We start from the raw sequence: 26048 nt of genomic DNA on the forward strand, positions 1-26048 counted from the left end.
CCAGACCCAAACCACCCAGTAAATGCTTTAAGCCACTCTATGACATCCTTGACCTTGGGAGGCAACATTACATCCTCGAGTCATATCTACATCCATAGAAATGTCTACCTGTTCCCTAACTAATGCCAAATAATATTGCTCTGACTTCTTTCTTCTACCTGGTCTCACATATATGACTGTGATTACAATCTTTTGAAGAACCATGCCTTTACCAGCTTCCAAACCAGGAAACCAATTTGTGGGCTGGACCCCAGAGGACTGTTGCTGTCAAGTTGCATTCCAATCTGTCTTCTGTCTTTTCCAGAAGTTATCTTGTGATTATTGGTGCAAAGTATTCTCTGTTTCAGAATAAAAGCTTTTACTATGAAGAGTCTTTGTTTTTTTTAATGACATTTTGGCTAATTTCTGATGGTATTTTTTTGCTTGGTCTGAATGTTGATTGTTGTTTATTCCATCTCTTTTAGTTGTCTCAGAACACAGACCTGAACAGAGATCTCAGGGGCAGAATGGTGATGAGAACAACCTACAGCAGAAGACCAAGTTGGATAGTCAATCTGACACTGGTGAGGAAAAGCAAGTTAAAAATGCACAGAAAATGCTGGTGATGCTTTTGAGAAGTAATTCCTGTGTCCAACATTTAGGCATTTAACTTAGACACAGCAGTCAGATAGACTCTCTGTTCCTTCACCAGAGGCTATGGACTCTGCCCAGCAGAAGAAAGAGGGTGCGCAATGTACTCTGAGACATTTGCAATCTCCAAAGTGGAGATAAAACAATTACATGAGGAAGAAGAGGAAAATAAAGTTGAAAATAGTGAGTTCATGCAGATTAGTGTTTGAGCAATATTCATTATTTTGTACAAGAAATTGAAGGTCATTAAGATTTACATTTTGCCTGCGGTGTCTTCTGTACATACTTTGTTCTGGATACAGGAACAATTTTGTATCGTGAGTCCGCATTTGTTTCTTTTGCAAACAATTTAAATATGTTCCCTCTTGTTCTTGATGCTTTTACAAGCCTGGACACTTCCTCCCTGTCCACTTATAATTTTGAAGACTGGATCAGATCGCCTGTTAACTTTCTCCTCTCCAAGATTCTCCAATCTATCCTTATAATTGGATTCACTCGTTCTTGGAATTGCTGTTATAAACCTCATTGCAAAAGCAATCACATCCTTCGTGCAGTTTGGTACCAGGAAGGTAACATATACTCCAGCTGAGGTCTATCAAATGTCTTATACAAGTTCAACATGACAGCCTTGCTTTTGTACTTTATGCCCTTGTAAATTAAGTCCAGAATATTCCTGTACTTTCCAAACTGCTCTCTCCTCCTGTTCTACCACTTTCAATTATCTCTGTCGATATACACCCAGGTCACTCTGCTCCTGCACCCCCTTTAGAATTTTGCCTCTTCAAAATTGTAATTTTATATCATGAGTCCATGTTCTTGCTACAACAATGCATCAGTTCACACTTCTGCACATTGGACTTCACCTGCTACCTATCCATCCGCTCCACCAACTTGTTGCTGTCCTTTCTGATATTATAGACAGTCTTCCTAATGGTTTACAATGTTTCCAAGTTTCGTATCAAACTGCAAACTTTGAAATTGCCCCTAGTACGGAAAGATCTAAGTCCTTAATATATATCAAGAAAAGTAACTCCAGTTCACCCCTTCTTCCAGCTTAAGAAACATCCACTGACCATTACTCTTTGTTTCTTATTCCTCAGACAACTTTTGAATCTATTGTGCCCTTTATTCCATAATAGTTTCTGGCAAGACCTTTGCATGGCACTGATTCAAACACCCTCATGAAAGATCATTGACACAACCTTGACAGCATTACCCAAATTGACTGTGTCTGGGACCTCTTGAACAGGCTCCAGCAAGTTAGTTAAATAAGATTTCCCCTTTAGAAATCTATGCTGCTCTTCTTTATCAACCTATGATATTCCATGTGTCTGCTAATTCTACGCTGAATAATTGTTTCAAAGTTCTTCCCCAGGCTTGCAACTAAACTGGCTAGTCCATAATCACTGGGTTTAACTGTTTTTTGAGCAAGAGTGTGACATTTGCGATTCTTCAGTCTTCTGCTACCACCCCTGAGTTGAGGGAAGACCGAATAATTATGGCCGGTGCCCAGCAATTTCCATTCACACCTCCTTAAATATACTTTGAGGTGTTTCCTATGATGGTATGATCTTATCTGGTCTTGTGAACTTTGAGCATCAACGTTCTATTCACCACTTTCTCCTTATCAATTTTGAATCCTTCCTGTGACAGAGTTACGTTGTATTCTTTTAAATTTGGCTTAATACTTCCAACCATGTCCCTTGTTTCATTTATAAATTCCCCTTTTCCTTCCAAATGAGCCCAACTCATCCTTTTACCATGCTTTCAGTATTTGTATGCTTTTAGAAGCCTTTAGGATTACTGTTGAAATTGGCTGCCAGTCTTTTCCCATTATTCGCCTTTTGCTTTTCTAATATTCTTGCTCAACTCTTCTCTGAACCTTTTGTATTCTTTTTGGTTCTTAATTGCACTTTTAAACCTGACACCTGACATAAGCACTTAATTTGTACCTTCTTTGTCATTAAGAAGTTCTGGATTTTTTTTGTCATATCTTTGCCTTTTGAGGGAATGTGCTTTGATTGTATCTGAACCATCTCATCTTTTTAAGGTAGCAAGTCCATTATTTCCTCCCAATCTTTCATTCGAATCTATCTGGCCCTCTTCTGTTTTGCCCTATCTAAGTCAGCTCGCCGCTGATATGATTCTTCTTACATTAGATCGATCATTGTCATCCTCCACTGTGCTAAACCTTACAATACAATAATCACTGTTTTCTAAACTGATCCAGTTGGCTGCTTCATTTCTGAGAACCATGTCCAACATTGTTTCCTGCTTTTTGGACTGCACGCATGCTTTATAGGAAATTCTTCTGGCCATGATCTAGGGATGCTTGCCACTTGATTCCACTTACATTACCAGTTTAAATTTGGTTAATTAAAGTTCCACATTATAATTCATATATACTGATGGCCTCTCATTGTGAATTTCCTGCAGATTTGTTCCTCTGCATCCACTTCAAGGTGGTGGTCCATAGATTATGTCCATATATAGTTTTTGTTCCTGAACTCTAAATTGATTCTGTCAGTGAACACTTTGAGACATCTCTCTTTCTCCAGCATTGCAATGATCTCCTCAACCAATTCTGCCACCCCAGCCCCCTTCCTTTCTTTTCCATATTTTCTAGACACACACTACTCAGGAATACTGAACATCCTATCCTACCTTACCTTCAGCCAGGTTTCAGTTTTGCATATTTTTGCCAGGTTAGTTAAAAGACCTTCCAAAACCATTAGCAAAACATTTGCAAGGACTTCAGTTCAAGGTATGTTCGGCTGCAACCCATCTGGCTCTTCCAGGTACTATCGTCTGCAGAGCCGATCCCAATGTGCCAGGAATTTAAATCCCTTGATCCTGCATTCTCTATCCACTGATACATTTTTCTGCCTTATCCTCATATTTCATATCTCATATATACTCTCTTGCACATGGCACTGGGAATAATATAGTGGAAACCTCATTTGAGGTGGTTTTCAACCAATAATCTAAATTCTGATTGCAGGACCACACTCGCTTCCTGCCCAGGTCAATTATACTATTGTCGACCATGACTTCTGGCTGTTCATCCTATCCATAAAGAATGCCTTACAGCTGTGCTGTGACATCCTTGATCATGAGAGGCAACATTATATCCTGGAGTCATGTCTACAATCACAGAAACACCTTACATTGTAAAACTAACCCCGATTACTATTGTTCTATCTTACTTCTTCCTCGTGGTGCCACAAAAATGACAGTGACTGCAGTTAACATTGAAGAATCATAACCTTATCAGCTTCCAAAATGGAAAACCAGGAAGGCTTCAGTGGGCCTCTTGTTAATCTGCCTGTTCTGTTTGAACTGTCCAGCATTCACCCACTCCCTTTCAGCCTCCAGGCCTTTGAAGTGCAATGTGACCATCTCTCTGATTGACTGATTGTTTTTAATGTTCACTCTCATAAATGTGCTACATTAACTCCAGCTGCTGTTTGAACTCAGATACCCTTTTTATGTCTTTCTTTGCAGAGCTTTCTTCCTTTTGGCAGCAATAATCTAACTTGCAATTGTTTGCTACCTACAGGTTTAAAGACAACGATTTCTGATGTCAGAATGTCTTTGTTTGGAATGATTCTTTATAACAGCATGTCTCCTTTTTCTCTTGTGATCCATAGATGAAACATGCGAGGGGATGTCATCATCAAATGTGCAACCTCCAAGGTCCATTCAGGATGCACAGTTACATCAGGATGAAGAGAAAAATCAAGTTGAAAATGGTGAGACAATGCAGATTAGTGTTTGAGCAATATCTATTATGTTGGACTAGAGTTTGTAGGTCATTTACATTCAAATTTTATCTGAGGTTTATCCTGTACTCATTTTCGTGTTGGTACACATGCCATTTCCTTTATCCTTCAGAAGGTAGAGACATAATCTACTTGGAAACCTTTGCAAATGTCAACGGAAAGCTGATGTTTTAACCGAGCAGGCAGCAAGTCGCTACCTCTGTTCCACATCATCCAGCATCCCCAGATTACCAGACAGAAAGATGAAGATTTTAGTGGTGTGTGGGTTGATGCACAAAATGCTCTTGGGCCATGTTGATTTGGTATAATCTGATGAATACATTCAAGGCTACAGGCGCGATAAATGTGGGGTTGAAAATAATATTAGGATGCGATAAAAATATAAACGTGACGTGGTGTGGCAGCATTCGTCCAAGAATCCTGTACTAGACCATGGGATGATATAGGAAATGGTGGAACTGCAGAATCTACCTACATAGAATTCAGATAACAGCAGAGAACTATAGTTATGCTGGAAGTTTAATGTAGCCTGGTGAGTTGGAGTAAAGCAAGTTAGCAGACTATCCTCTCAAAACTTCAATCTCAATATTAGCACCACCAGTTTTACAAGGTCTTGAGGCTACAATCATATTTGGGCTTTGCTGTTCCAGCATCGTTGGATACATATGACACTTGTGACAATTTTTTGTTCTGTTGAATGATAAATTCAATATATCAAGGTTCAGTCTGAAAATCTTAGCTGATACAATACAATCATTGCATTACAAAATTATGGGTACCCACTTATTCTGAACTCTGAGCAAGTCTTCTTCCATAACAAATATTTAAAAGGTCTGAACGTTTAGCAACTACTACCTGACCTGTTTTTGGTCCAACTTAACTTGCTGGGAAAAATTTAATGTTGACTGGTTGGTACAGCACTCCAAACCATCACTACTTCTGTTAATATTTTCAAGTCTGTTGTTGCAGAGGAACATACATTAGCATTGACAGAATATTCTATTCTCACATTAAAAAGAACATTATTCATGAGGATATTATTTGGAGGTTATATTCTTTGCCAAACTCATGGTGAAGAGAACTTGCAACTCTCATTACCTACAGTTATCAAAACCACTTTTTGGTCACAGCCTGTAGATGTTCTCTTCAACACAGTATTCAATGCACGATCTGTCAGATTGGATTCCATTCTGTCATCTTTCTTTTCCAAAACGTATTTTGCAGTTGTGGATGCAAAGTGTTCTATATTTCAGCAGAAACTTTTATAATGAAGAGTCTTTGATCTTTTATGAGATTTTGCCTAATTTGTGATGAGATATTTTTTGTTTGGTCTGAATGCTGATTGTTGTTCACTCCATCACTTTTAGTTGTCTCAGAACACAGACCTGAACAGAGATCTCAGGGACAGGATGCTAATGAAAACAACCTGCAGCAGAAGGCCAAGTTGGATAATCAAAGTGACACTGGTGAGAATAAGCAAGTTAAAAATGCAGAGAAAATGCTGGTGATGTTTTTGAGAAATAATTTCTTATTCCAACAGTGTGGATATGACATTTAGTTTGCATTCATCTTTGGACAAAGCAGTCAGATACATATGATACATTCTCTATTTCATTACCAGCTGCCATGCCCAGAAGAGTAAGAGCGCAAAATGTTCTCTTGAGATGTTTATCTATGTTATTAAAAAATTAATAAGTACTACTTTAGTATTCTAAAACATTTTTGGTACTCTGTACCTGTTGATTAAGCCCAGAGTATTCTATGCTCTCTCTACCTGTCCTGTCAATGTTCAATGATCTATGTCCATAGTTCCCTCTTCTGTCAGCATGGCCTGGGTGACATCCAACTCCTTGGTAAAGACAAATAGCAAAGTAATCATTTAATACCTCAGCCACACCCCTTGCCTCTATGTGTAAAGTCCCAATTTTATTAAGAAGGGGCCTTATTCCACTCCAATACTAGTTATCTGCCGATAGAAATATTTAGAATTATCCTACAATTTGGCTCCCAGCTTTTCCTGTATTTCTCTGTTTTTTTTTATATTCTTGTTCACCTCCTCCCCATGAATGTCCAGAATTCATTTTTTGTTAGTTGCACTTTATAACTGACACCTGTCATATGCACACTTTATCTTCTTTCTCTTAATTTCTATATCCTCTGTATCCAAAAAGTTCTGGAGTTTTTTTTTTGTCCTCCCTTTGCCTTTGAGGGAACATGCCTTGATTGTATTCGAACCTTCTCCTCTTACGACGTTGTTTATTTTTGAAGTCCATGTATTCACCTCTTACCTTTTGTTCCAGTCTATCTGGCCCAGTCTATTTGCTCCTTGAAATCAGCTCTCTACAATCAATTCTTCTTACTTTGGATTGATCATTATTATTCTCCTCCATTATGCTAAACCTTCCAGTACAATGATTACTGTCTCCTAAATGCTGCTTCCACTGACATTTGATGTACTTGGACCATCACAGTTATGAAAAGCATGTCCAACAGTGAATCCCAACTTTTTTGACAGCATACTGCTGTAGCGAATTCTCACAAATACCATCTAGGAAGACTTCCAATTGCTACTCCTTACATGACTACTACACTGTTCCTTGGATGCTGCCTGACCTGTTGCGCTTTTCCAGCAACACATTTTCAGCCATGACTACTATACTACAAGTCTATTTTGGGTAATTGACGTTCCCCATTGAACTTAGTCTGTAATGTTGGCATCTCTCTGTGATTTCCCTCTAGATTTGTTTATCTACATGCTTCCCTCTGGTTGCTGGTCAGTAAATTACATTAAACAGTTTAGTTACATCCTTTTTGCTCTTTAACCTTAATCAAATTGATGTAATCAGTGAATCCTTTGGACATCTTCTTTCTTTAGCTCTGCAATGATTTCTTTAACCATTCTACCAACCCTCCTTCTTTTCTTAATTTTCTAGACACTTTGTACATAGAAATATTTAACCTTTCCTTAAAGCAGGTCTCTGTTTTTGCCACAACATACTTCTACATAATAATTTGCACCTGTAACTCCCCAGTCTTTTTATTATACTCCATGAAATGAAACACTTGCACAGGAACGCTGATCAAGACTTTATTACTTTCTCTCGTACTACGACTTGACATATTAACTTATTCTATTCTATGCCAGTGCTTTGTATATTGTATTCCCTGGTATTCTCCTCCATATTCTCTCTCAGTTCACAGACCCTTTGCATGTTAGTTTAAAGCTTTGCCAATAGCATTAGCACAAGGCTCCAACAGGACCTTAGTCCCAGCTCTGTTTAGCTGCAGTGCATCCAGCTTCTACAGGTGCCATCTTCCCCAGAGGCACTCAGAAAATCCAAGGAATTTACATCCCTTGCACCTGGACCATATTTCCACCCATATATTTATTTGTCTTATTCTCACATTTCAGTAATAATTTGAAGTTGGCATGGGGGAGTAATTGAGAGAAGACGTTATTTGAAGTCCTGCTTGGTCATTTTCTACTTAGCTACTTAAATTCTGATTGCAGGATCACAATCTCTTCCTGCATAGGTCACTGGTACCATTGTGAAACATGACCTTTGAATGTTCGTCCGCTCCCAGAAAATGCTTTAAGCCACTCTATGACATCCTTGACCCTGGAAGGCAACATTACATCCTCGGATCATATAAACTTCCACAGAAGTGTCTGTACCTAACTAATGCTGAATAATACTCCTATTTGTGTCTTCTTCCTGGTGTCACATACATGACTGTGACTGCAGTCTTTTGAAGAACCATGCCTTTACCAGCTTCTAAAACAGAAAACCAATTTGTGGGCTGGACCCCAGAGGACTGTAGCTGTCGGACTGCATTCCAATCTGTCATCTGTCTTTTCCAGAACTTATCTTGTGATTATTGGTGCAAAGTATTCTCTGTTTCAGAACAAAAGTTTTTACTATGAAGAATTTATGATTTTTTTAATGACATTTTGGCTAATTTCTGATGGTATTTTTTGCTGAATGTTGATTGTTGTTTATTCCATCTCTTTTAGTTGTCTCAGAACACAGACCTGAACAGAGATCTCAAGAGCAGGATGGTGATGAGAACAACCTACAGCAGAAGACCAAGTTGGATAGTCAGTGTGGTACTGGTGAGGAAAAGCAAGTTAAAAATGCACAGAAAATGCTGGTGATGTTTTTGTGATTATTGGTTCAAAGTGTTCTGTGTTTCAGAATAAAAATTTTGACTGTGAAGAGTCTTTAACTTTTTTATAAGATTTTGGCTAATTTCTGATGATACTCTTTGCTTGCTCTGAACGCTTATTGTTCTTCACTCCATCACTCTTAGTTATCTCGGAACACAGATTTGAACAGAGATCTCAGGGGCAGGAAGGTGATGAGGACAACCTGCTGCAGCAGGCCATGTTGGATAATCAAAGCATCATTGGTGAGGAAATACAAGGTAAAAATGTAGAGTAAATGCTGGTGATGTTTTTGCGAAATAATTCCTGTGTCATTTAGGCATTCAACTTTAGGCACAGCAGTCAGACACACGGTGAACTCTCTGTTCCTTCACCAGATGCCATGGACTCTGCCCAGCTGCAGAAAGAGGGCACGGAATGTACTCTGAGACATTTGCAGTCTCCAATATGCAGACAGGATGAACAATTAAATGAGGAAGAAGAGGAAATTCATGTCGAAAATAGTGAGTCCATGTAGATTAGTGTTTGAGCGGTATCCATTATTTTGTACAAGAGGTTGAAGGTCATTTAGATTCCCTTTTCGCTTGAGGAGTCTCTGTACACACTCTGTTCCTGGTTCACGAATCATTTCCTGTTCCCAGTATAGGAAGGCAAGGGCAGCTTACATGGAAATCTCTCCAAATGTCATTCTAAAGCTGACATTTTAGCCGAACAAGCAGTATGTCGTTACCTTCTGTTCCAAATCATGCCTGCATCCTCAGGTTACCAAACAAGCAAAGATTTCAGTGGTGTGTGGTTAATCCACAAATTTGTTAATAAGTAACATGCAGAAGTGTTCTTATGTCACATTGATTTGTATAATCTCATTAATATGTTCAGGGATGCGGGTTGGGCAAAATGTGGGGTTGAAAATAATATTGGGAAGCAATATGAATGTAAAAGTGTGGTGGTATGGCAGAAGGTCATTCAAGGATCCTGAGTGGCATTATAACATAGAAAAAACAGATGAAAAGTATTCAATATCTCAGCTATTATCCTTGCCTGCATGGATAATTTCCATTGCTTTTTTTTCCAAAACAGCCCTAATTCTCCTTTTACTACACTCTTACTCTGCCTATCAAAGCCAGTATGATTACCCTTGAAGTTGGCCACCAATCTTTCTCATCGTGGTGAGAATCTTTAACACTTAGTACCTGCTGTCATCAGAACCACTTTTTGATCACAGCCTGTACACACTTTCAGCGATACATTGTTTGATGGACTGTCTGTCAGATTATATTCCAATTTGTCATCATTCTTTTCCAGAACATATTTTGTGATTATGGATGTAAAGTATTCTGTGTTTCATAACTATAAGGAATCTTTAACCTTTGAGTGTTTTGATAATTTCTGATCAGATCTGATGAGATACTTTTTGCTTGGTCTAATTGCTGATTGTTCTTCACTACCTCACTTCTGTTTGTCACAGGACTCAGACCTGAACAGAGCTCTGAAGCACAAGAAGGTTATGAGCCGAACCTACAGCAGCAGGCCAAGTTGGATAATCAAAGTCACACTGATGAGAAAAATCAAGGTTACAGTTGTCAGAAAATGCAGTGTTTTGGAGAAATAACCCCTATGTTCGATAGTGTTTTTACACAAAAGCCATCACACATACGTGATACACTCTCACTGTTCCCTCACATGCCTAGTAGAACAATAAGGGCTTTGAATGTACTCTGATACATTTGTCCATTTTATTTAATGGTTGACAGTTTGGAGGACTCACCCCAGCCCTTCACATAACTGAAGAGATGTTCACATTTTCCTACATAGTACTGATCATACAATTTGACTGAAAACTTTCAATATGGTCCAGTTTAACCACTCATCATGCATAGAAGGATGCAAATATTATGTTTGGAAGGTGACCGTTTGGCCCATTATGTCCACCTAGGCTCTCTAAATTAGTATTATGAGTCAGTGAGATTCTTGAGCTTTTTTGTATCCTTGCTCATTGGTTCTATTTAAATAATCCTTTAATATCCTCTTCAATGTCTCAATTGTAACTGCCTCCAACATTGCAATATATATCACACCCAAAACATTTAATGTGTGATTATGTTTTTCTCACATCACATTTGTTTCTTTTGCAAAACAATTTAAATCTGTTCTCTCTTGCTCTTGGTGCTTTCACAAGCCTGGACAGTTCCTCCCTGTTCACTTGTAATTTTGAAGACTGGATCAGATCTCCTGTTAGCTTTCTCCTCTCCAAGACTCTCCAATCTATCCTCATAATTGGATTCACTCATTCTTGGAACTATTATTGTACATCTCAATGCAAAAGCAATCACACCCTTTGTACAGTTAGGCACCCAGAAGGGTAACATAATACTCAGCTGAGGTCTATCAAAAGTTTTACATAAGTTCAGCATGGTAGCTTTGCTCTTGTACTTTATGCCCTTGTAAATTAAGCCCAGAATATTCCTGTGCTTCCTAAACTGCGCTCTCCTCCAATTTTGCCACCTTCAATGATATATGCACCCAGGTTGCTCTACTCGTGCACCCCCCTTTAGAATATTACCTCTTCAAAGTTGTAATTTTATCATCAGTCCATATTCATGCTACAGCAATGCATCAGCTCACACATCTCGACATTGAACTTCACCTGCTACTTATCCACCCACACCACCTACTTGTCTCTGTTTTTTTTTATATTGTACACAGTCTTCCTAATAGTTTACAATGCTTCCAAGTTTTGTATCATCTGCCAACTATGAAATTCCCACTGGAGTGGGAAACTCTAATACAACCCTCCTTCAAACTTGAGAAACATCCATTCAGCATTACTCTTTGTTTCTTACTGATCAGGCAGATTTTTTTAATCTAATGTGCCCTTTATCCCATAATCTGTGTTGTCTCTTTCAAGACCGGTGCATGACGCTGTTTCGAATTCTTTCATGAAGGTTCATGAACACCACCTCAGCAGCATCACCCTAATTGATTAATTCTGTAACCTATTTTATTAGCTCCAACAAGTTAGTTAAATAAAACTTCCCCTATAGAAATCTGTGTTGGTTCTTCCTTATCAACATCTGAACCTTTTGTATTTTTTTCGGTCCTTAATTGCATTTTCAAATGTGATATCTGTCATAAGCAAATTTGATTTTTATTTAGCTTGTATCTTCTTTGTCATGAGGAAGTTCTGAATTTCCTTTTATCCACTCTTTGCTTTTAGGTGGAATATGCTTTAATTGTATCTGAACCATCTCCTCTTTTAAGATAGCTGATTCTGCAAGTCCATTTTTTTCCTCCCAATCTTTCATTCCATTCTATCTGGCCCACTTCTGTGTTGCCCCATCTAAGTCAGTTCTGCACTGATTTGATTCTTCTTACTCTAGATTGACCATTGTCATTCTCCTCCATCATGCGAAACCTTACAATGATCACTGTTTTCTAAATGATCTCCACTGACACTTGATCCACTTGGCCTACCTCATTTCTGTGAATCATGCATCCTTACGTTTTGAACTGGATCCATACTGTGTAGGAAATTCTTCTGGACACATCAAGTGGCAAGCATCCTTGATTTCCCCTTACATTACCAGTCTATATTTGGAGAATTGAAGTTCCACATTACAAATCATCCATAACGATGGCATCTCATGGTGACTTTCCTGCAGATTTCTTCCTGTGCATCCTTTCCACAAGGTTAGTAGTCTGTAGATTACACTCAGCAATATAGTTTTTATTCCTTACCTCTAAATTGATTCTGTCAGTGAACACTTTAGGATATTTCTCTTTCTTCAAAATTGCAATAATCTCCTTAACCAATCCTGCCAGCCCTCCTTGCTTCCTTCCCCATATTTTCCAGACATATTATACTCAGAAATAATGAACACCTTATGGTACTGTACCTTCAGCCAGATTTACATTTTGCACTCCCTTGCCCAACAGCACTAGCAAAACGCCTGCAAGGACCTTAGTCCAAACTATATTCAGTTGCAACCCATCCAGTTCATTCAGGTGCAATCTTTCCCAGAGACAATCCCAATGTGCGAGGAATCTAAATCCCTCGATCCTGCACCATCTTTGCACCCACATTTATCTGCCTTAGCCTCATATTTCATATCTCATATATACTCATTTGCACACACCACTGGTAATAATCTGGCAAAGACTTCATTTGAGGTGGTGCTTACTACATTTCCAACCAATGACCTAAATTCTGAGTGCAGGACCACACTCGCTTCCTGCCCAGGTCAATTATACCATTGTAGACCATGGCCTCTGGCTGTTCATCCTACTCCTAAAGAATGCCGTACAGCAGTGCTGTGACATCCTTGACCATGGGAGGCAACATTATGTCATAGAGTCATGTCTACAATCACATAAACACATGTTGCCAAACTAATCCCAATTAATATTGCTCTTCCCTTCCTCTTCCTCAAGCCACACATAAGATCATGACTGCAATCCATATTGAAGAACCAACACCCTCATTAGCTTTCAAAATGGAAAACCAATTTGTGAGTAGGATCCAAATGACTCTTGCTATATTCTGCCTGTTTCTTTTGTACTGCCTGGCAGTCACACACTTACTTTCAGCTACCTGGTCCTTGATCTGCGATATGACCACCTCTCTGAACATGCTATCCAACTAATTCTCCATCTCCTGAATGTATTACAATAACTCCAGCCAGTGGTCGAGCTCAAAAGCCCTTCTTAGTTCTTTCTTTGCAGAGCTTTCTACCTCTTGGAAGCAGTAAAGTTGCAGCTGTTTGTCACCCGCAGGTTGAAAGCGAAGGATATCATATCCAGAATGTCTTTGTTTGGTATGATTCTTTCTAACTGCTAATCACCTCTTTCTCTTAATCTGCAGGTGAAACATGTGAGGGGATATTATTATCAAATGTGCAATCTCCAGTATGCAGACAGGATGGACAATTACAACAGGATGAAGCAAAAACTCACGTTGAAAATGGTGAGGCAATGCAGATTAGTGTTTCAGTAATATCCATCATCTTGGACAAATGATTGATGATCATTTACATTCAGGTTTTGCCTGAGGTGTCTTATGAATACACTTTGTTCTTGCTACATGTACAATTTGCTCTTACCAGTATGAAAAAGCAGAGGCACAATTTACCTGGAAGCCTGTCCAAGTAGAGATTTAAAAAAGACATAAAAGGCAATTTTTTTACGAGGGTGAAATGAACTTCCGAGAAAGTGGTAGATGCAATTACAACATTTAAAAGACATTTGGATAGATACATGAATAGGAAAGGTTTGGAGGATTATGAGCCAGGAGCAGGCAAGTGGGACTAGTTTAGTTTGGGATTATGTACTGCATTGGACTGAAGAATCTGTTTCTCTGCAGTATGACTCTAAGTGTCCGTCTAAAGCTGCTGTTTTAGCCAAGCAGGTTATTAGCTGTTACCTTCTGTTCCATGTTATCCCAGCATCCCCAGACTACCAGACAGAAAGACAAAAATTTCATTGGTGACTGGATTGATGCACAAATTTCTTAACAAGATGCACAAAGTGCTCTTGGGGGGTGTTCAGGGCTACATGCCAGGCGAAATGTGGGGTTGCACATAGCATTGAGAGGTGATAACAATACAAAAGAGACATGGAGTTGCATTATTCATCCAAAAATCCTGTTCAGCACTAAAACATGAAATTATACACAAAATGGTGTAAATGTCGAATCTCACTGCTTAAAGTTCAAAATACTACAGTTGTCTTGAAAGTGGAATATGGACTAGCGAGTGGGAAAAAGGAATGTGAAGATCATATTGAGAAATTGCAGTCTCAATACGTGGAAAAATTTAATTTTGATTGATTGTAGAGTAATCCAAAATATCACCTGAATTGACACTTTCAAGTCTGAGAGGTATGATGCAGATACGCAGTGAGACAGCAAGATCCAGCTTTATTAGCATCTAAGATGTAGTAAACCCAATTGCATTTTCAGCCTAAATTTTAAAAAAAAATTCATTTGTGGGATGTGGGCAATGCTGGCTGGCCAACATTTATTGCCCATTCCTGGTTATCCTTAAGAAGATGGTGGTGAGCTGTCATCTTGAACCGCTGCACACTACCTCCTGTTACTTTGTCCTGGGTGGTGTCAAGCTTCTTGAGTGTTGTTGGAGCTGCAGCCATTCAGGCAAGTGGGAGTATTCCTTAACAGTTCTGACTTGTGCCTTGTAGATGATGGACAGGCTTTGGGAGCTGACTTGTTTTATAACCACTGTGCATACTTGTCAGTCCAAGCCTGGATATTGTCCAGATCTGTTGCATTTGAACAAGGACTGCTTGAGTATCTTAGGAGTCGTGAATGGTGCTGAACATTGTGCAATCATCAGTGAACATCCCCACTTCTGACCTTATGATGGAGGGAAGGTCATTGATGAAGCAGCCAAGTATATGGAGCGAATCAAATTGGCTGAAAATTGGTATCTGTAATGCTGTGAACCACTGGAGGATGGTGAGATGAATAATTCACTCGTCACTTCCAGCTGACGTTTGCAGTGAATGCTTCAATCTTATCTTTTGCACTGATATGTTAGGGTCTTCCATCATTGAGGCTGGGGATATTTGCAGAGTGTGGTCCTCAGATGAGTTATTTAATTGTGCACTACTATTTTTAAGTGGATGTGGCAGGAATGCAGAGCTTAGATCTGATCCATTGGTTGTGGATTGCTTAGCTCTGTGTATCCCTTGCTCTTTAGGCTGTTTGGCACACAAGTAGTCCTGTTGGTAGCTTCACCAGGTTGACCATTCCATTTTAAGGTATGCCTGGTGCTGTTCCTGAAATGCCCACCTGAACTCTCCATTAAACCAGGGTGGATCCTCTGGCTTGGTGGTAATGGTTGGGTGGGGTATAGGCTGGGCCATGAGGTTACAGATTGTGCTGGAATACAGTTCTACTGTTGATGACCCACAGCACCTCATGGATTCCCAGTCTTGAGTTGGTAGATCTGTTCAAAGAAAGTGAGGACTGCAGATGCTGGAAATCAGGGTAAAAAATTGTAGTGCTGGAAAAGCACAGCCAATCAAACAGCATCCGAGTAGCAGGAGAGTTGGCATTTCGAGCATAAGTTCGTCAGGAATGTGAGTGGGCCCAAGGGGGAGGGGTGGGGCTGGGGGAAGGTAGCTTGGAATGTGATAGGCAAATGAAGGTAGGGGTGATGGTGATGGGTCAGAGCAGACGGTGTCTGACCTGTCCATCTTCCTTCTCACCTACTCGCTCCATACTCTGCTCCAACCTATCACCATCACTCCCCACCTTCATCTACCTATCGCATTCCCAGCTATCTTGCCGCCTCCCCTCCCACCTCAGCCCCAACACTCAATTACCTTTCAGCCCCTTCCCCCCCCACCACACACACACACACACACACACACATTCCTGATGAAGAGTTTATGCTTGAAATGTTGACTCTCCTGCTTCTCAGATGCTGCCTGACCGGCTTTGCTTTTCCAGCCCCACACTTTTAGATCTTTTTGAAGTCTGTCCCATTTAACACCGTGGTAGTGCCACACAACACAATGGAAGTTATTCTCAATGTGAAGGTGGGACTTTGTTTCCACAGGATTGTGTGGTGATCATTGTTACCAATACTGTCACAGACAGATGCATCTTCAGTCAGCAGATTGGTAAGAATGAAGTCAAATATATTTTTCCTGCTTTTTGGTTTCCTCAGCACCTGCTGCTGACCCAGTCTAGCAGCTGTGTCCTTTAGAATCTGACTAGCTCAATTAGTAATGTTGCTGCTGAGACACTGGATGTTGAAATCCCCCATCCATAGTATATTTGTGCCCTTGCCACCTTCAGTGCTTCCTCCAAGTGTTGTTCAGTATGGACGTGTACTGATTCATCAGCCGAGAGACGACTGTATGTGGTAATCAGCAGGTTTCCTTGCCCGTGTTTAACCTGAAGCCATGAGACTTCAGGGGTCTGGAGTCAATGTTGAGAACTCCCAGGGCAACTCTCTCTCAACTGTTATCACTCTGCTGTAACCATTGCTGAGTCTGTCGAGCTGGTGGGACAGGACATATCCAGGGATGAGGTTATAGTGGTGTCTTGGACATTGTCTGTAAGGTATGATTCTGTGAGTATGACTATGTCAGGCTATAATTTGACTAGTCTGTGTGACAACGCTTCTAATTTTGGCACTAGCCCCCAGATGTTAGTGAGAAGGACTTTGCAGGGGCGACAGGGCTGTTTCTGCCATTGTCTTTTCCAGTGCCTGGGTCAATTCCAGATGATCCTTTTGGTTTAATTTCTTTGAGACATTTTAGCGATTGATACAACTGAAAGACTTGCTAGGCCATTTTAGAGGGCAATTGAGAGTGAACTATATTGTTATGGCTCTGGTGTCACATGTAAATCAAAGTGAGGTGAATTTCCTTCCCTGAAGGTCACTAATGAACAAAAGGAAAAGTGCGCAAAAGGAATAGGCAAACAGAAAAATAAAACTTAAACAAAAAGAAAGAATTAATAGTTTATTACTACAGTGCGTTTTTGAGCGACGTTTGCCATACTTGGAACATTGTGTGCAGTTCTGTTCACCATATTATAAAAAAGGTAACAAGGCACTCAACGTGGTGCAAGAATGAGTTAGAGTGAGGGAATCAGAACTGTGCGGAATTCCATTCAAGAAAGAATGAGCAGACTGTTTTTATTCTGTTGAAAGAGGTTAGAAATCTTGCAGATAATGAAAGATTGTCTTGGATTAAAAAGAGAAAATGTTTCCATTGTGGACAAGAGTTCAACAGATAAAAAGAGGTTCAAATGGAACATAAGTGATAGAATAAACTGGTTAGGCCATATTCCCATTTTCTGTTGTATATGTTCAATAAAAACGAATTTTTAATTGCATTCCCTAGCTCTAAGTCTCTTTTTCTCACTGTCTTGTCAATGCCAAACTTAAGACCAGACTACATTCAAGTATGGAATCAATTCTTTGGATCATCATAGACTTTCTGAGCCTTACTACTACCAATAATATTGCTTTACTGTTTGCTTCATCTTTGTACCTTAATCATGATAATTTTGCTGGTATTATGCTGCCTGCTCTTATATGAAGATTTGTTTGTGCCGCTGAATATTTATTTGACATTACTGTACAAACATTAACCTTGGTACCTGCATATTAATAAAACTTTTCTCTATCCCTGAAGGGCAATGGTCCATTTACTTGGCAGCAGTTTTGTTGGTTCCAGTCGCCTGTATCATGTTGAATTTTCTGAATCAGCAAGAGTCTGAAGTTGTGGAAAATAAGCTCAACATATTCTTACAGAATTTTGACAACGTGCAGAAGAGTTTTCCAAATCAAGATGAACAATTGTGGAAAAAAAGCAGGATAATGTTGCAGAAACATATTAACATGACTGTCCATTCTGAGCCATCCATTTTAATGTTTGCAGCTGCTTGGAATGCAAATGAAACCATGCATTGCCTCACAGACAGAATTGCTGAAGCTTATGCTTCAGCTTTCAATTCCAGGTTTCTGAAAATTGAGGGATCTAGTAAAAAGTTTTTAAACAGCGATAAAGTGAAGCTAGATCTAGATAACCAACTAACTTCTTGGTTTGGTGCGGGTAGCAAGTCAGCTGTTATTCATCACTTCCAGGATCTGCCACCTCCATCTACCCTTCTATTCTACAAATATTGTGATCATGAAAATGCAGCCTTCAAGGATGTATCCCTCTTAATCACAGTTTTAGTGGATGAGGAAAAATTAGACCCAAATTTAAGCTTCAGTCTTCTGGAGGAAAGAGTCTATGATTTTCTTATGACAAAATTTTCTATCTCCAGTCAGACTGGGCAATATAATACCCTGGATATTGACAAATTCAGTGGATTGTGGAGTCGAATTGCACACGTCATATTACCCGTCCTACCTGAAAAAGATATTGAAAAGAATGGCTGCAAACATAAGTGAACATTCTGAGGAGACATCACAAAATTTGCACTGAATTTTATCAAAGAAATAAATTACATGCACAGAGAAGTCCTAAGTCTTGAAAAGGAAATATATTTTTAAAATTAATTACCTAGTATTCAATCTTGTGAATTTTGCTAAAGGATCTCTTCTGAAATTTTAAAGTTTTTTGAGTCATATGCTGACTGGCTTTCTGTAATGTTCCACATTTTCTGTTTTTATTTCAGGCTTCCCGTGTTTAATTTCTAGCTTTCTTCAATTATCACAAATAAATTAATCTCCTGGAAGCTAGAAAATGATATTGCCACTGAATAAATGATGATGGTTTGGACTTTGCTATGGAAGCTTAATTATATTTGCTATTGTATAATCTGTAACTGAATAAAGAAGCTGAATGTCAACATGGTCACAGAAATAGTTGTGAAAATATACTGCAACATAGAGTAAAGGATGTAAATTTGCTGAGCATGGGAATGTTTTGATGATTATAGATGGATATTTCTCAAATTGAAATTTAGTTTGAATTTAACATGGAATTTTAAAAGGGTAAAAAATGAGGTCTGCAGATGCTGGAGATCACAGCTGAAAATGTGTTGCTGGTTAAAGCACAGCAGGTTAGGCAGCATCCAAGGAATAGGAAATTCGACGTTTCGGGCATAAGCCCTTCATCAGGAATGAGGAGAGTGTGCCAAGCAGGCTAAGATAAAAGGTAGGGAGGAGGGATTTGGGGGAGGGGCGATGGAGATGTGATAGGTGGAAGGAGGTCAAGGTGAGGGTGATAGGCCGGAGTGGGGTGGGGGCGGAGAGGTCAGGAAGAAGATTGCAGGTTAGGAGGGCGGTGCTGAGTTGAGGGAACCGACTGAGACAAGGTGGGGGGAGGGGAAATGAGGAAACTGGAGAAATCTGAGTTCATCCCTTGTGGTTGGAGGGTTCCCAGGCGGAAGATGAGGCGCTCCTCCTCCAGCCGTCGTGTTGTTATGTTCTGCCGGTGGAGGAGTCCAAGGACCTGCATGTCCTTGGTGGAGTGGGAGGATGCAATAGATGATGTATTGCATCATCTATGTACATCATCTATTGCATCCGCTGCACCCGATGTGGCCTCCTCTATATTGGGGAGACGGGCCGCTTACTTGCGGAACGCTTCAGAGAACACCTCAGGGACGCCCGAACCAACCAACGCAACCACCCCGTGGCTCAACACTTTAACTCTCCCTCCCACTCCACTGAGGACATGCAGGTCCTTGGACTCCTCCACTGGCAGAACATAACAACACGACGGCTGGAGGAGGAGCGCCTCATCTTCCGCCTGGGAACCCTCCAACCACAAGGGATGAACTCGGATTTCTCCAGTTTCCTCATTTCCCCTCCCCCCACCTTGTCTCAGTCGGTTCCCTCAACTCAGCACTGCCCTCCTAACCTGCAATCTTCTTCCTGACCTCTCCGCCCCCACCCCACTCCGGCCTATCACCCTCACCTTGACCTCCTTCCACCTATCACATCTCCATCGCCCCTCCCCCAAGTCCCTCCTCCCTACCTTTTATCTTAGCCTGCTTGACACACTCTCCTCATTCCTGATGAAGGGATTATGCCCGAAACGTCGAATTTCCTATTCCTTGGATGCTGCCTGACCTGCTGTGCTTTAACCAGCAACACATTTTCAAATGGAATTTTAAAAACTGAATATGTGTTAGTTAACACATTGTCTGTTGATCAATTGAGTGAGTGCATGAATAGATAACTAGTATGCCAATTAGTACGGTCTGAACTTTCTAACTTTCAACTAATTTTATCAATTCACATTTGTGGTGCTAAGTTTGCCACGGCTCATGGTGACTTTTCTGATGTAATCTTCCAGTCTTTAATCACATATCTGGACCCTGTACAATCATGCGGCAGGAGAAGCAGAAGTGATTGTTGCTGCCAGAGTCTTTTGATGTTCGCACCATATTAAAGCCCAGCTGCACACCATTACCAGTGCTGTGAACAAGCCAGGAACAACCATTCATATGGGCATCCTACAACATTATCTTCAAGGATAATCTTCAAGGTGGAGAGGACAGCAGTGTTGTATATTGTTGATTGCCATAGGAGGCCACACCAGCCTGGACCTAGATTGTAGCTCAGGTCAGTGTAGTGTGCCAGTGAATTGCGAATCACAACAGTTTAGAAAGGTCCATTATCTTCATGACACTAAAAGGGTAAGTGTCACCATCTTCTCTCTGCTATCTTACACTCGCAGGGCTATCACTCATTTATAATTCTGCCATTACACATGCCTCTCAACAAGTCTCATGGACTACAATTTACTCTATTGCATGCATTGCATCCACTAATCAACTATTCCCCCACCTCATTCTTCCAAATTATGGATGCTTCTGCCCTCTGAGTTTCGTATTCACTCACTGGCAAAACCTGACATCACAGCTACTTCTTCCATTCATCTCCATCAAACTCAGTCCCTCCTTTTGTCTCTCTGCAGGAAAAGCTGTCTCACAACAGAGCAGAATTGGGCATGTCTGGTGAGGAATGGTAGATACAAGGTTCCTAAAGGCACATGAGGAAACATTCTCAGATTTCACAAGAGAAGAGTGAAACCAACCCACGAAGCTCCATTGTACTGTGCTGCACTGCGTTGCTCTACCGTTTCCACCATTAATTCATTCTTAAGCTGCGCAGTGCTTCTCTGTTTTACACTATTAGTTCCATCTCTTCACTGCAATCACAAGCATCACCCAGCAAAACTTAGGTTAGAGATTACTGATAGAGACTATCAGGTAAATCTACACTTCTGAGGAGGAAGCCACTTAGCTGTCAGAGGATGAATTGACAAGTTTTCACCTACAATCTCCACCAGCTGAGGGACTTTCACCTTGGTGGGTTCTCTTTCTAGACTAGACTCAGAAGCACAATCTGGTGAGTACATTACTAAGATATCTCAACAACTGGTCAAGGAAGAAACAGCCTGACACCTGTTCAGTTTCAAGCAGAAGATGATTCCATGGCCTTGGCTATTAATGACCTTATCAAAATACACAGGCACAAGTACAGCAATCTGATTTGTCAGAAACAATCAGTAACCTGGATTGAAGGATGAATGAAGCCATCGAGATTATCAGTCCTCTGCTGGCTCAGGTATGCACTTGGCTGTCTGTCTGTCTTCATGGAGAAACTGATGACTGACAATGGGAAGCTAGTCTAGCTCATTGCCAGATATGTGCATGTTCATGCACTTCAATGCCAGAGCAACAAGCGACATTGATCTCACTCCAGGTTCCCCTTCTTTATGTCTCATTGGCAAGAAATAAAAGTGATTTTAAGAGAGGTGTACAGGTTGCATCTTAAGTTTCAGCAGAATAGTCAGAGATAAAAGACATATTAAAAACCATTAAGGAACATATTTGGTGGGATGACATCTGGAATTGGGGAGTAATTTTCATAAGACCACTTGTGTTTGTGTTATCTCACATCTTGATTTTGTTTTGTATACTTGGATATATTGTATTATGATTTGATATTGGTGTCAGCAACAAATGCAGCAGCTGAAAAAGAATTAGTTCAGTTAAAGTGTGATAATCTTAAAATTTCAACAAGTGTAGCACACTGCAATTTCACATTAATAGCTTATTTTCTTTATTGGCATACTGGCCAAATATACTACTTTTTGTTCATCATATTAAAAGAATGAACAAATAGAAGGGATGATGACACTTCAGAACTTTAATAACTTTTCAGGAATTAAAAGAATTGGCAAAACCTTTTCTGGAATAAACTGTTTCCTATGATAAAAGGAGAAGGACAAACTGTTATAAAGGAATTGAAAGCAATTAAGCATCCCTGGGAATAAGAAGTCAAAGCAACATAAACAAATTGTTTCCTGGGAGAGGAGGTAACAACTGTTTGGTAACTAGCTGCTTTGTGATAATTGGGCAATTAAGATTGCATGCAGAAGAATTTAAGGAGTTCTGTGTTTTTCACAAGACAGCTTAGTGAAAAAAGAGAACCTATGCCTGATAAGAAAGCAAGCTATAGACTTGGTGACTCCAGAAGTGTCATAAATAATGTCACACACCATGAGCTTAATTTAAGAATTCAACTTTAGAATTCTTTGGCAGCAGAACTACAGAGAATCACACTGCACGAGGATCAATCCCTGGACGTACCCAGAGACAGACACTATTGGTTTGAATCGTATCTAAATCCTGCTTTTAGGGTGTAGGTTTGCTAGCCAGATGTTTCATTACCTGGCTTGGTCACATCATCACTGGCGACCTCCAAGTGAAGCTTCACTTGGAGGTTGCCACTGATGATGTTACCTAGCCAGGTAATGAAACGTCTGGATATCAAACCTACAGCTCAGCCAGCAAACCTACACCCTAAACCTCAACCTGAGCTACAAACCTTGCAAAAATTCTACTTTTAATTGGGTAGTAGCTAAATTGGGCTGTGAGGCTTCACATCCTTAGTTGAGGGGTCTTATTTTGGTTGTGACATGCAATAAAGTTTAAATAATTGTTTAACTATTTGCTTGTCTATGGTATTTCTTAATAAATGGCTGAATTAAAGGTAGCTTGTGGTAATTTACAAATAACTGAAGTTGGCAAACTGGATTTGAAACTGGTTTGTGAGTAGGGGGCGTTTTTGTGATTGGAAGCTTGTGATGACTGGTGTACCACAAAGATTGGTGCTGGGATGCTTGCTGTTATGGATATTACCACTTGGATATAAATGGTGAAGGTATAATTAATAAGTTTGTAGATGACTTGAAAATTGGTTGTGTTGTTGATATTGAGGATAGTCTCAGTTTTCGTTGTGTGAATTGCTACATTTGTAATATCTAATAAGAGAAGGATATACACAATGATTGGTAGTTTCTTAGAGTACTGAGGAACAAAGGGACCTTGGTGTACAAGTCCATAGATCCCTGAAATTCTCAGCAAAGGTAGACATGGTGGTGAAGAAACCATACAGGATGTTTACCTTCATTAATTGTGGCAAAGAAAATAGGAATAAGGAAGTCTTGTTGTAGTCTTTATAAAACATAGATTAGCTACAGATGTAAGACTGTATGTAATTCTGATTGCCACGATATTGGAAGGTAGTTAATACAATTGAAGAAGGAGTAGGGAGGGGTAAACTAGACAATTACAGATCAGTGAGTCCCATGTGTCAGGGAAACTACTGGGGGAAATTCTTAAGGAAAGGATCCATCTTCACTTGTTAAGGCAAAGTTTGATCTTGGATAGTCAACATAGTTTTACTAGAGGGAAGTCATATCTGACATGATCTTGTGATGAGGAGAGAAGGAAGCCTAGAGTTCAGGTGAGACTCCTATCTTCCATCCAAACCACTCAGGAAGGGGGAATAATCCAACAATTTTCAACCACAAATTTTCCCATTTCGTTTTGCGCTGTCCTGCCTCCAACGATAACACAAGGCCCTTTTTTTTTGTGTCTGTTACGCTTTCAACCTCTCCTAGTTCTGACTAGGAAAAATCTCCAACTACCTGAAACTTCATTGGTCTCTCTCCGCTGGCAGGTGGGCTCATTATTTGTAGCTTTATTTTCTGCTGATATTCGATCCAAGGTAAAGGTGCGTTATTGACTTTCGCGGTCTTGGGTCCTGCATAGCTTTGAAGTGATTGAAAACATTAAGAGTTTGGGAGTCTGTCTGCTAAGGTGGAATCTTTCTGGAAGGTTCGATTTGACATTTGCATGAGTTCAGGCTCGGGCACTGGTAACAGTGAAATGGACCTAGAGGCGTCTTTTTAATTCTTTCAAATCTATCATCGTACACAAATAGACTAGTAGTTTTCATCGGGTCATGTTGCTTGAAGACGACAATTTTGGCCGGCGGTCCGTTTAACGGTTCTCAGAACTTGCAGCTCGCGGCGTCAATTCAAATATTTGAATACTAACGGTCAACTATTGTTTTTTTTTCGACGCAAGAGGAGCGAGACCGTCTCCCAGACGACTGCTAAAACTAGTGAAAGGAGAATACCAGTGCTAAAGGGGGCGGGAAATCAAGGAACTGAAAGGCGGACCCATTTTAGATTTGAGCGCCAGACAACTACGGCCCAGGTGGGGGAATTTATCCGACCGGAAATAAGGGCCGCCCCACAAGATGTGAAAAGCGGAAGTTAAGTTTGCCCCGCAGTGAGTCCGTCCGGAATGGGATCCGGGGAGAGGGAGGGAGTGTTGCTCCGTACTGTGTCCGGAAGGAAACGTTAACAGCGGGGAGGGGTTCTTCGCCGGGCGAGAACGACAGCGAAAGAGTCCAAAATGAGCGTGCGGTTGACGAGAAGCGCCAACTCCCGACCCAAGGACTTGAAAGGTAAGAAACCTAGAGGCGAGAGTGGGAGAAAGTTGAGGGCATCTGTATAGTGAGTATCCTTTTGAATTGGTTAAGCGAGACTGTGAGAGGAGGGTAATTAGCTCAGCCTGAGAACAGAAACCAAAAGCGATTCAAACCTGATTCATTTTGTAAGCATCAGTTTATAAACTGCTTCCCGCTAGTCCGAGTTAACGAGGTTGAGATTATTTCACGACTGCCGAATGAATTGGGTGGAGAGTAACTGGTTTCCTGAGGGTGCGCGACCACAAGTGTTTTCTTTTAAATGGTACAGTACTTCCCTTTTTCACCCTCTTCCCCCAAGACGGTGTCTGCCTGGAGCCGAGATTGACTATCACCTCATGTAGGCCGAGAGGACTCTGGCAATGGTCACTGGTGTGACTTTAAATACAGACTAGAGCTCTGCTAAAATTGAAACAGATTATCGCAGCTGGAGGAGATTACTGTGCCAAAGCTGCTATGACAGGGCAATTGGGTGACATTTTAAACCTCCACAGTGTCATTTATTTCCAAATACGGTGTTTTTTTTAATACACAGTGTAAATATTGGATTAAAAATACAGTCTTGCATTGAAAATTTTTGTTTTGTCTCTTTTTTTGACTTGCTTACATAATTGCTAAATAGAAGTTGATGTTTGCAAACCCTGGACAGAAAACCATCTTTTTTTTTCTTTCTTCTGATTTGTGCTGGGTCCACTGCTGTTCGTCATTTATACAAATGTTTTAGATGTAAACATAGGTGGTATAGTTAGTAAACTTGCAGATGACACCGAAATTGGAGGTGTGATGGATAGTTTAGAGGGTTACCTTCAAGTACAATGGGGTATTGAACAGATGGGCAGAGGAGTGTCAGTTAGATTTCAATTTAGATAAGTGAGTTGCTGCATTTTGGAAAGACAAATCATGGCAGAACTTATACACTTTAATGGTAAGGTCTTGTGGAGCGTTGCTGAACAAAGAGACTTTGGAATGCAGGCTCATAATTCCTTGAAAGTAGAGTCAAAGGTAGATAGGATAGTGAAGAAGGTGTTTGGTATGCCTTACTTTATTGGTCAGCACATTGGGTTTGGTTAAATTACCACAAGCTACACTTTTAATCTGCTTTTTTAAAAGCAATCTTATGAACAATCAAGTACTGAAACAATGGTTGTTACAGGCAATAAAGTTTAAATCAAAATAAGACTCCTCAAG

The 26048-nt window shown here is 40.2% G+C and overlaps 2 protein-coding genes across 10 annotated transcripts in view; both read left to right on the top strand.

Annotated features, from left to right (window-relative positions):
* The window catches only part of LOC132818954 (torsin-1A-interacting protein 2-like), a 41692-nt gene extending 22782 nt beyond the window's left edge, over positions 1-18910 (top strand). For 7 of the 8 annotated variants that reach the window (XM_060830111.1, XM_060830114.1, XM_060830110.1 and 4 more), the window contains 9 exons: positions 465-563; positions 4281-4382; positions 5780-5878; positions 8428-8526; positions 8724-8837; positions 8955-9080; positions 10046-10150; positions 13439-13540; positions 17746-18910. In XM_060830111.1, coding sequence (XP_060686094.1) covers positions 465-563; positions 4281-4382; positions 5780-5878; positions 8428-8526; positions 8724-8837; positions 8955-9080; positions 10046-10150; positions 13439-13540; positions 17746-18509 — 1610 coding nt within the window. In that variant the 3' untranslated portion in view covers positions 18510-18910. The remainder of the gene's footprint in view (positions 1-464; positions 564-4280; positions 4383-5779; positions 5879-8427; positions 8527-8723; positions 8838-8954; positions 9081-10045; positions 10151-13438; positions 13541-17745) is intronic. The other variant, XM_060830112.1, reaches the window with a different exon arrangement.
* A 5563-nt stretch (positions 18911-24473) lies between these two features.
* LOC132818956 (torsin-1A-interacting protein 2-like) overlaps positions 24474-26048 on the top strand; it is a 39756-nt gene continuing 38181 nt past the window's right edge. For both annotated transcript variants that reach the window (XM_060830118.1, XM_060830120.1), the window contains exon 1: positions 24474-24839. In XM_060830118.1, the coding sequence (XP_060686101.1) occupies positions 24788-24839 (52 nt within the window). In that variant the 5' untranslated portion in view covers positions 24474-24787. The remainder of the gene's footprint in view (positions 24840-26048) is intronic.

The sequence above is a fragment of the Hemiscyllium ocellatum genome, chromosome 9 (genome assembly GCF_020745735.1).
Source record: "Hemiscyllium ocellatum isolate sHemOce1 chromosome 9, sHemOce1.pat.X.cur, whole genome shotgun sequence".
Taxonomy (NCBI): domain Eukaryota; kingdom Metazoa; phylum Chordata; class Chondrichthyes; order Orectolobiformes; family Hemiscylliidae; genus Hemiscyllium; species Hemiscyllium ocellatum.